The following is a 12,429-nucleotide window of genomic DNA, read 5'->3' as shown; positions in this document are numbered from 1 at the left end:
AAATATGGTACTTCCCCTTCAGTCATTAAGTGGATCACCATGGTTGTTAAGCAAAATATCCTTTGACCGTGTCTTACAATTTTACTTCCACATGTTCTATTAACTCTGCTTGTTGTGAGCTGATTGTAAAGCATACAAATGGCAGTCATATGACCACAGGACAGTGTGATAGTTATAAACGTGCACTGGTTGAAAAAGGACAGGAATGATGTTTGCATGACTGTGGGATGCTGCAATGGTTATAAATACAAGGATTGGTTGCAAAGCTATATGCAGTGTGTATGTGGGTGGGTGTGGGTGTACATACATACATATATATATACACCATTGTAACTTCAAGCAGTCAGTAAAAGAGGCAGTTGATAAGTGAAGACTTTGTGTATAACACTGACTTCAGGGTTCATCTGAAGCCATAGCTTGCAGACCAGAAAACAAACTAAATTCATACTGCTGAAAACAGTATTGTGACTATTCCATGTTAAAAGATTATCAGCACTTATTCTATTGCTTGAAAATAAGGTAAAGTTTCCCCCCTCCCCCCGCACATGCATGCTAGTTGTTTCCAGCTCTAAGGACAGTGCTCATCTCCGTTTCTAAACCGAAGTGGCAGCACTGTCCGAAGACATCTCCATGGTCATGTTGCTGGTGTGACTAAACATCAAAAGTGCACAGAGCGCTGTTACCTTCCCACCAAAGTGGTCCCTATTTTTCTACTTGCATTTTTTAATGTGCTTTAAACTGCTAAGTTGGCAGAAGCTGAGACAAGTAACGGGAGCTCACTCCATTGTGCGGCGCTAGGGATTCGAACTGCTGAACTGCAGACTTTCTGATCGACAAGCTCAGTATATTAGCACTGAGCTATTGCATCCCTTGAAAGTATTCACGTTCTATTTCTATATCTTATAAATCAAGCTTACATTAAGTAAAATTTGAAGCTCATAAAATGTAGGGCATTTTAGTAAAATGTAGGGCATTTTAGTAAAATGTAGGCCTTTCAGAAACCGGGGAGTGTACATTGAAAACATTTAGCATGAAAACATTAGGAAAATAATATAGAAAAGCATCAAATTGCTGTATACAGCTGTTATATTTTGGACACATTTAGTTCATCATTCTTTCCAAGGATGATACTTCTCAGCAAAACATTTCCTGATATTTATTATTCAGGTTATTGGGAACTTTGTTGCTTGGACTTCTTGGGTACAAAATTCAGCAGGAAAAAAATGGAATAGAAAATGGAGTGCATATCACAAAGCCAAAGGCATTTGCACATGCTGAATTTCTAACTTAACAATGGTGCGTATCTTGCTCCTGACTTACCTCTTTAATTAGATTCATAAAGCGGGTCCCAAACCTCCATGGTTTGTGGCGATTACACTGTAATGAACTGACAGTCATCTGTGGAAACTGCTGGACAGCAACTGACACCACATGAACAGCATCATACATTAAAGCTGCATCTGTCTGAAATGAGAACACAATCAATGCTGTGAAAATGACCCAGAGAAATTGCATCACAGCTAGACAAGGAAAAGCAAGGCATCCGCTTTCCACCTTACCTTATGACAGAAGAAAGTGATAATATAGTTTTCTTATTAAGCGACTACATGATTATTAAATTATGCACTACACGAAGTATATGTTGCTACAAATTTCATCTTCCTTTTTTTTTACAGTAAAAAAAAGGAGACAAAGAATCTGATTTGAACTTGTGAGGCGATAGAAACATTTAAGGCCTTACTCATTCCTCTCAAATTAGGTTCTGGAATGGATTAAATCAGTCAGGTTTCCTTGCTCCCCAAATTGTTTTCTAAACAACTATTTCTAAATTTTATTTAAATTCTTATTTGAGAACAACAAATTGAATGAAATTCTTCTTCAGTAGATAGAACTCTTGCTGGGATGAGATAATCCTTCATTTTAAGGATTTATGCTATACTTTATATTCAACAGCATTCCCAGAAAATATATACCCTGTTTCCCTGAAAATAAGACCTCCCAGGATAATAAGCCCAATTGGATTTTTGAGCACATAGTACTACAATAAGCCATCCCCTGAAAAGAAGCCCTCCCTGAAAATATTGCAACACAGCAGCAGCCATGAGGTGACCAGGCTCGCCGCCTCCTCCATCTCAATAATGATAACACCTCCACGAAAATAAAGCCACGTGCTTATTTTGGGGATCAAAAGAAAAAAAGACCCTGCCTTATTTTGGAGGAAACACGGAGTCTGTGTGTGTGTGTGTGTGTGTGTGTGTGGGTGGGTGTAAAATCCACAGATATTGCATGTTTCTTCTTTGTGCATGTGAGTATAACTCTGCATCTCTTCTCAGAAGAAGCAGTAGCTTCTGTTCATTCACAAAATTAGTGAGCTGTGAAATGAATTAATTAACAATAGGAAGCCTAGAGATTACTGAATTTGTCATCACACAACACAGCCACAGAGTTAACTTTTATAATGTCCTCCATACAAATTAATCCCAACTCCCTTTATAATAAAACAAAACATTAAAATTGTAAAACTACTCTTAACTGTTAGGGACCATAAGATGGTACTAAAAGAGATAACACACGTTTAGATGTAAATGGGTCTCCCATGGTGACATTTCTAAAAAGGGGAATAATTCTTCTGTTTAAAATGGGTTGTAGAACATCATACAGTGTTTAAAACACCTGGAGTTGCTACCCACATGGTAGATTTGTAAAAACATCAGAGCCCCCAAAATGATTCACCGACTTATATTTCAAAGTGCTTTTAAGACTAATGTGAAACCATTGTGAGAGCCAAGTTTCTTTTGAATCCTGACATTACAATGGTAATATGCTTTATGTAAGTGGAAATTCTAGAAGCAGCATTTTATGTAATTTAAATCACATTCTATGCAATTTAAAAGTTAGGAAACAAGCACTAAGTAACAATAACAACAAAAGATCCAAATCTTTCCGAAATATCTCTGCATTGGTACTCAGCTTCTTCTACCGTCCTACCTTAATGTACTATGCAGTAATCAATCCAGATTCCAACTATGTGAGATATATCGTATTAAGAAAATTCTGCATCAGTTTGATCTAAATTCTATGACAAGAATGTTCCATTCTTCAACCAAAAATGCCTCTATTATGCAGTATGTCTTGGGAATCAAGAGATAGATTGTTCATATTCTGTTTTTCACATTTTCACACATACCTATTTTAATGGGCTACATTTAATAGATAAGTAGGGAAAGAACATACGGTAGATGCTGCTCCTTCTGGAACAAGGAAGATTTTTTTTTTTAAAAAAGATTGTGGTCATGTACAAGTAGTCCTTGACTACAAATAAACCCAAACTGAGATAAATGAGACAGCTACTAGGTGAATCTTGCTCCATTTTATCAGATTTCTTGCCACAGTTGTTAAGTGAATCACTGCAGTGGTAAGTTAGTAACCCGGCTGTTAAGTGAGTCTGGCTTCCTCGTCAACTTTGTTTGTCAAAAGATCACAAAAGGTGATCATATAACCATTGCAGTGTCATAAATATGAGTCATTTGCCAAGAATCTGAATTTTGATCACCTGGCCATAGGGATGCTGCAAATAGTCATAAGTCACTTTTTTCAGTGCCATTATAATTTCAAATGGTCACTAAATGAACTGTTGTAAGTTGAAGACTACCTATATTGCATTGGAGGCAGGAGAGAAATCAATTCTTCTCCCCTTTCCTTCAGGTGTTCTTGCTCTAACTACGGATAATTGTTAAATTATATTCACTAATCTCCAATCCAAGTTTGTACAGCCAATGGCAAAAAACCTTGGAGAGATGTTGTCTAAATTTTATTTAGAGAGATTGCTGGCTGGGTCTGCTGAGAAGCGAAATGAAGTTCAAAAGGTTTTATTCTTAAAGTAACATATGGCAGTTAAGAGAGAAGTGGATAAGGGGTGAAGAATACTTCATCAGAGTATCTTCCTGATGTAGATATTCAGACATGGTTGACAAAAAGGTTGTTTTCAATGGACAGAGATAATGTGATTCATACAAATAATTTGGTGAAATGTTGAGGTTTTAAAATGGTTTCCAAAATCATCTAGCAGTATTGATAAATTTTTTTCCTACCACATCTTTTCCACATTAATTATACAACCTTGATGTTGCTTCATTGCACTTCCAGTGCTGTGGAGAAGTGTCAATCTGATAATATTTTTTTTAAAAAAAATATAAATTGTATTTTCAAGTTTCTGCTGAAAATTTTCCATAAAATAATATCATAACAGCACAAGGGCAGTGCAACAAAATCAGATTAGTGTTCTAGATTTTGAAAGAGCTGACTTCAACAAAGTCAGAGAATAGGAGGATTCTATGGATGGAAATCCTATAAGGAGAAAAAAGTGCAGGATGTTTGAGAAATTCCGGAAAAGAGAAAATAAAGGCCCAAATAAAAACAAAATAAAGAAAGAAAAACAGGACACTCTTGACAAGAGAATTCACTTCATATAGATGAAATAAATTATTCTATATTCCATGTTCCATATTATATATATTATACTCTACTTTCCTTTTGAATTCGGATTTTTGTTTTGTTTCTTATTGTTTTTAGAAAACAAGCATTATAAAGCTCAATAAAATTATATTTTAAAAATATAAATGAACTAAGCCCAAGTAGCAAAATTGAGCAATATAAATATTTTTTTTTTTTTTTGCAATTTCTGTTCATGGGTAAAGTAAATATGCTTTCAATCAGATTAATAATTCAGAACATGGTATTGTGGTTGTTATGAATTTTACTCAACCAGAAAAAGTTGGCATGGAATTATATTTTATTGATTCACTATGTAACTATAGCTATCTCTAGATAGCTATAAAGGTTTGAGTAAGAGAAATGAATGATATGCATTCCACTAGATACTGGATTTACATAATTACATAATAACAGAGTTGGAAGGGACTTTGGAATTCTTCTAATCCAACCTCCTGCTTAAGCAGGAGACCCTATATGATTCAAGACAAATGGCTATCCAATCTCTTCTTTTATTCTTCATGTAAAAGAAATGTATTGCCTTAATTACAAATAAAGGCATGACAATTATCTATTCATTAGAACTATTTCATTTTGTACAATTAACAATGGCATAGGTAGTACTTCCTTCTTTCATTCCCCCCACAACCATAATTCTGTGAGATACATTGGTTCGAAAAAAAAAGTGACTTTATTGTCTATCTTCCTGTCTGTTTGTCTGTCTACCTGCCTGCCTGCCTATCTAATTCATCGTAATGATATGTTGAATGCAGAAGTCATGGGATAAATTATATCTTCTAATGAAAAATGCCAAATTTGCAACAGATAGAAGCATAATTTAGAACTGACTATATCAATAGTCCAATTGATGTACAAAACGTACTATTTAATAGATCTCTGTCGTGTTACTGAAGCTCATCCTTCAGGGATAATGTTGGATAACACAAAATGTATGAATATTAGTTATGCATTCATTATGAAAATTAATCTCTTGAAAGACTATAAAGAAAGAACAACCCAATTTGTTTGCTGAAATTAGATAACACAGACTTGTTATGGTTTTGACATTATTTCAGCTTTCTGCTTATAGTACAGTACTGAGAAAGCCATTAGCTAGCTGTTAACTCCCTCTAGCAGATAAGAATTCATGTTGATTAATTGTTTCTGGATTCAACTGAGATATTACATAGATCTTCAAAGTGGTGCTTTGCTTTAATGGAGATTTTAAGTGCCTCCATAAAGTCCTTCAAGTGACTAAGTGCTGCCACTTTGCCTTAGTTGACAAAACTGCTTGTGTGCATGCACAAAAGCTATTGGTGAGGTGGATCAGATGACTGAAGCCCATGACTCAAGTATTCATCGACAAAGGAAAGAGCGTCTGCAAGATACTAGAAAAATGTCAAGAAGGAATAGTATACTTCTGTAAGAAAAAACACTTTCTTAAGTTGTGTTAGCCCCGCTCCCCCAAGTAGAGGAAACTAGAAAACAACTTCATAGGAGAATCAGATAGTCTTAAGACAGTCTTATTAAGATGGGATATAAATAACAGAATGTTTATTATGCTCCCCTCCTTTCAGTGAATCAAGGAGGCATTGGCAAGGACCACTTCCAAATATTATTTTGTTTCTCAAGACTTAAATAAAATTCACGTCCTTTTGCCTTGGTTATGATTCTTAGTTATTTTTGTCAAAATCATTCCTTTACTCTCTACAGCAGTGGTGGGTTTCAAATCCCGTTCCAACCGGTATGGTTGGAACGGGGCTGGTGGTGTTCTCATGGATGTGTGCAGCACACGCGCACATGCATGCAGTGCACACATGTGTCTTAGCACCTCCGTGACACTCCAGCTGCTCCGCGGAGCGTTGCACAGGTGCTGTATGCGCCATGCACCTGCACGGAAGCGCAGAAGCCTTTAAACACCAGTAAGGAGCTCAGGGGGGTGGGTGGACCCTCCGTAGCATCGTACTGGAATGGTATCCAGTGCGCTGGGCTGGCTCCAGTACGCCCGTACCAGGGCGTACCTCCTGGAACCCACCACTGCTCTATAGTGGGTGACCCTTTTAATACTGTATATTGAAATTATATTAGTTGTATACATGGTTCACTTCAATGAAACTAAGGCAATAAAACTTCCATAATTTTAATAAACAAATAAATAACATGAAACACATTGTTTAATATATTATTTGTAGCAGTAGTGGGTTTCAAAAATTTCTGCTACGGTTCAATGGGCGTGGCTAGGTGGGGGGGTATGTGACCAAATGGGCATGGCCAACTTGACATTATTCACGCCCATGTCCACTCAGTCACATGACTCCTTGCCACAAAGCCATGCCAACAGGAACCAGGTAGAATTTTTTTTAGGATTTCTCCCTATCTACCACTGCTCTCCCTTCGCCAGTCGGCCCCGTTTCCCCTCCTTTAGTAGCTCCGGCCGCTTCCTCCCCCACCACTGCCTCTTTCATTGCTTACCTTCTGTGGTAGCTGGTCCAGAGTCCAGAAGGCAAACTGACTGGAATTTTCAATGGCCCCGAGCCAGCCACCACTGCTGGGAAGTGGCTGGCTGGCAAAAAAGTCTCCCAGCTGCCGCTTCTTTGAGAGTTGCTTTGCTCTCAAAGAGGCGGCTGCTGGCTGCTGGCCACTGAAAAGTCCTCCAGTCAGCGAAAATCCTGCTGCCGTCACCGCTATGTTCTTTGTAAATAGGCATCCCATTGCCTTAAGTCTGGAGGACTTTTCAGCGGCCATCGATACCAGTTCACCAAACTGGGCAAGATTTACACCATCAGTTTGGGCGAACCGATGCAAACTGGCTGAATAACACCTCTAATTTGTAGACATTTAAAAGTTTGAAAACAACCTAAATATTTTTACTAGTATAGCTTTTGAGAGTTCATTGAACTACATGACAAGAACAATCATTTAACAACTGAACCTGAGGCTGACAGAAAGATTTGATGCCACATATTTCCTACCACTGCTTAAATAAATCACTAAAGTTATACATTTATATTTTCTAATGTATAGTATATTGTGTAATATTTTCCTGGTTGTTTTCAGCTGGTTAATTTATAACAAAATGTTTGAAGTTAGTATTTTTTTGAAGTTAATATTTTCTGAATTTATTAACTCTAATAAAATTAAGACAAATGCTGTCTTAAAATTAAAAACAATATACTTTTGAATATACATTCATACTTTAGTGAAATTTAGAGGTAACTATTTTTTGTTGTTGATATTTTTTTCAAGTCATTAAAGTCATTTTGGCAAAAATAGATTTAAAAAATGTTAGAGTAACTTTCCTGATACAAGTTTCTGGTAAGCTTTGTCACAGCAACAGAATATTTATATTTCCATAGTCAGATTAGGTAAGAACATGCTGCACAGAGATAAAGCAGATTCAATAGCAGTTCCTACCATACCATTGTGATAATATACATTTAAAAAGCATAGTCTGAAAGCACAGACAATATAAATGTGTTTAATCGCAGCACAATGTCTTCGATAGTTTTGATTATGTGCCATCAAGTTGTTTTCAATGTTTAATAACCACATATATAGATTTTCTCTATCATGATCTTTCTTTAATTTGGTCCTTCAATTTACCCATTGAGACTGTAAATGATTCCATCTATGTTGCTCTGTTATTTTCTTTCCTTCCACATTTCCCAACATTAGATTCTTCTCCAGAGAGTTAAGTCTTTGGGTCCAAAGTAAAGTAATTTGTGCTTGTTTATTTGTCCCATAAGTAAAAACACTGGATTTATTTGTATGATGATTCATTAGCTTGTTTTCTTACCTGTCAAGAGTATTCTCAGGACTCTTCCCCAACACCAAAGTTCAAAAATGTTAATTTTATTCCTATCCTGCTTCTTCAAAGTCCAACTTTTACTTTCATAGACTGTAATAGGGAATATAACGGCTTGCAAACTTCTGATTTTTGTAGGTATAGACAAATCACGTTTGAATATCTTTTCCAATAACTTCATGGCTTCTTTATCAAGGACCAGCCTGTAGACAATTTCTTGACTACTTGCTTCTTTATTGTTGATAATTGACCCTGAAAAGCAAAAACTATCCACCACTTTGATATCGTCAGTGCCAATGCTAAAGCTGGTTGTCCACCTTCTGTCATTAATTAGGTCGTCTTTAATATTTAATCTTAGTCTCAATATTTCACTTTACTTAATAATAATAATAAATAAATATTTATTTCTTAGCCGCACCCTCTCCCGAAGGACTCGGGGCGGCGTACAATAAAACATAGGAAATAAATATATAAACAAACATACATATAACAAAAACGTATACCAAGACATATACATATACAAGGAGGAGGTGAGCTGATGAATAAAAAAAAAAACAATTAAAAACACAATGTTTAAAAGCCCTAAATAATTTAATACAATTAAAATACCCCAAATAAAAAACCCGTCAGGAGCGATATAGTTGGATCAAAGTTGAGCCAGGCCAGCTACTTGAAATAGGTGGGTCTTGAGCTTTACACGAAAGGAGCGGAGGTCAGAGGTATTCCTAATATCCGGGGGGAGGTCATTCCACAGGGCTGGGCCCGCCACAGAGAAGGCTCTACTCCTAGGCGCCGCCCCCCGGCACTGCCTGGTGGACGGCACCTGGAGGAGACCCTCTCTGTGCGAGCGGATTGGTCACAGGGATGTATGGGGCAGAATACAATCCCGCAAGTAACTAGGTCCTGAGCCATGGAGCGCTTTGAAGATAGTTATCAAAACCTTGAAACGCACCCGATAGACCACAGGAAGCCAGTGCAGCTCGCGCAGGAACGGTGTCACATGGGAGTACCTAGTACTCCCCATAATTACCCGCGCGGCTGCGTTCTGGACCAACTGTAGCCTCCGGGTGCATTTCAAGGGAAGCCCCATGTAGAGAGCGTTACAGTAGTCCAAGCGAGACGTCACCAGCACATGAGTGACTGTGCGTAAGGCGTCCCGGTCCAGTAGGGGACGCAATTGGCGCAATTGGCGAACCTGGTGGAACGCCCCCCTTGCCACGGCTGTCACATGGTCATCCATGGACAGCCGGGCATCCAGGAGGACGCCCAAATTGCGTGCCCGCTCCAAGGGGGCGAGTTGGATGCCCTCGATGGCCAATGATGGAATTAATTGGCTGAACCGGGGAGCTGGTACCCACAGCCACTCCGTCTTGGAGGGGTTGAGTTTGAGTCGGTTGCCATCCATCCAGACCCATACAGCTTCCACACACCGGGACATCACTTCGACGGCCTCGTTGGGGTGGTTCGGGGTGGAAAAGTACAGCTGAGTATCATCAGTGTACAGATGATATCCCACCCCGAAACCACAGATGATCTCACCCAGCGGCTTCATATATGTGTTGAACAGGAGTGGCGAGAGGACCGACCCCTGTGGCACCCCACAAGTAAGGGGGCGTAGGGTTGACCTCTCCTCCCCTGCCAACACACGCTGCGTCCGGCAGAAAGGTAGGAGCCGAACCACCGCAAAACGGTGCCCCGGACCCCCAACCCCTCCAGCCGGCGCAGCAGGATACCATGGTCGATGGTATCAAAAGCCACCGAGAGGTCTAATAGGACCAGGATAGAGGAGCAACCTCTATCTCTGGCCCTCCAGAGATCATCCACCAACGCGACCAAGGCCGTCTCCGTGCTGTGACCGGGGCGGAAGCCGGACTGGCGCGGGTCTAGATAATCATTTTCCTCCAGATGTCGTGGAAACTGGTAAGCCACCACACTCTCTACAACCTTCGCCAAAAAGGGAAGGTTGGAGACAGGACGATAATTGGCCAGCTCCAGAGGGTCCAGGGAAGGCTTCTTGAGCAAGGGTCTCACCACCGCCTCTTTCAAGGCGGCCGGGAGAGACCCCTCGCTCAACGAAGCGTTCACTAGGCCCAGGAGCCAGTCTCGTGTAACCTCCCAGGATGCCAGTACAAGCCAGGAGGGGCACGGATCCAATAAACATGTGGTGGGTCGCAGTCGTCCACGCATTCTGTCCAAATCCTCGATGGCAACCAAGTCAAACTCCTCCCAGGTCGATTCCTCAAGACTCGCCACGGACGTCTCCATTGAACCACTGACAGGGACCCAATCCTCCAGATTTGAGCGATTTTATCCTGCAGATATTTCCCAAATTCCTCTGCTCTGCCCTGTAAAGGGGCCTCCCGCGGCCTCTGAAACAAGAGGGAGCGGGACACCTGAAACAGGGCGGCAGGGCGGTTCTCTGCGGATGCAATGAGAGTGGCACAATATTGGCGTTTGGCCACTCTCAATGCCACAAGGTACGTCCTTAAATGGGCTCGTGCCTGTGTTCGATCAAATTCGGAACGGGAGGATCTCCAACGACTCTCTAGGCGTCTCTTGCGGCATTTCATCACCCTTAGCTCCTCGGTAAACCAAGGGGCCAGGGTGGATCGTTGCCGCCGGAGAGGCCGCAAAGGCGCCACCCGGTTCAAGGCCCCGGTAGTCGCATTATTCCATGCGACCACCAGGTCCTCTACCTGGGGGCGGGTCAGGGTTACAGGTGGTGGCCCAAGCTCCGTCTGGAACCTATCCGGTTCCATCAGGCGCCTGGGGTGGAACCATCTAATGCTTTCTGGTTCCACCTCCCCGCAGCGGGAGGTAGCACCAGGGAAGTCAAGACGAAGGAGTGAGTGATCTGACCATGACAGGGGAGTGATGGTTAAATCCCCTCCTCCCAGATCACTCAACCACTGGCCAGAGACAAAAACAAGGTCCAGGGTGTGACCTCCCTTGTGTGTCGGGCCCTGAATCAATTGGGTCAGGTCCATGGCTGTCATGGAAGCCATGAACTCCCGAACCCCCTCTGATGCTTCTCCCATCGATGGTAGGTTAAAATCCCCCATCACTAAAAGTTTGGGGGTCTCAACCGCCACCGATGCGATCAGCTCGAGGAGTTCAGGCAGGCTGCTGATGTATAGCGAGGAGCCAGATAGCGAGGAGCCAGGTATACTATCAGCAGGCCCAACTGTATCCCAGGGCCCCATTTCACAACAAGGGATTCACATCCGGACGTCTGTGGCACAGTAGACTCCCTCGGCTCTAAATCTTGACTTCTATTATTAGAGATACTTTACATTTTTCGCTATTTGAATAGTAGCACTAGGATACTACAGGTTTCTTCCTCCAATTTTAAAGCCACATTCATCTTCTTCCAGTCCAGCTTCCCTTTGTTCCTACAGGTTGGTTAAATCAAGGGAGAGAATGTAGACTTGTTGCACTCCTTTGCCAAACTGGATATAGTCTATTTCATGTTTTTCCTGAATTGTGATTTGTAGATCTGTATGGAAATGTGCCATGAAAATGAGCTATATTTAAACCTTTGATATTTAGAAATATGTATAATTAGATACCAAATATATTAATAAATATATAAATAATTCTGCTTGTAAAGTTATCTGAATAGTATGGGGCAGTATATAGTAGTCAAGAAGTTAAAATCGAAGCTGTTGTCCTTCTTTTTCAGTTTACCAGTGGAGTTCCATGCTGTGGGCATGGAATGTTAGTTTGACTCAGAGAATGGGGAGGATGGGGAGATGAACGAATGGGGAATGATGAACTAATGTCAGTCCTATGACTTGGGAAGATCTGGAGTTGCTAGCAGTATAGAATATATTTCAGTGCCATTAGTATATTGTAACAACATCATAAAAGCCAGTCTTCAACTTCTTCAACTTCAATTTATACTTCACCCAATCCAGAAATTTGTGAAATTTTATTTCTCAAATTTCCTACTTTTCCAGGTGTCAACTTATGTACGGTAAAACAATTATATCTTCCTCCTTTTTTGTATGAAACCCACACTATCTTAGCTCTTGTCCCCATACCATCTTTCTGTGTAATCTTTCCCTGTTTCCCGAACTTCCTAGAGTAGTTTGGAAACCTAAGACCACATTCATACCACTATATATGCACTA

The 12,429-nt window shown here is 40.5% G+C and overlaps 1 protein-coding gene across 3 annotated transcripts in view; it reads right to left on the bottom strand.

Moving 5' to 3' along the window:
• GRIK2 (glutamate ionotropic receptor kainate type subunit 2) overlaps positions 1 to 12,429 on the bottom strand; it is a 548,779-nt gene that overhangs the window by 219,607 nt on the left and 316,743 nt on the right. For all 3 annotated transcript variants that reach the window (XM_081945732.1, XM_081945731.1, XM_081945733.1), the window contains one exon: positions 1,321 to 1,464. In XM_081945732.1, coding sequence (XP_081801858.1) covers positions 1,321 to 1,464 — 144 coding nt within the window. The remainder of the gene's footprint in view (positions 1 to 1,320; positions 1,465 to 12,429) is intronic.

The sequence above is a fragment of the Natrix helvetica genome (assembly GCF_964273705.1).
Source record: "Natrix helvetica genome assembly, chromosome: 2".
NCBI lineage: Eukaryota > Metazoa > Chordata > Lepidosauria > Squamata > Natricidae > Natrix > Natrix helvetica.
This window is presented reverse-complemented; position numbering and strand designations above follow the sequence as displayed.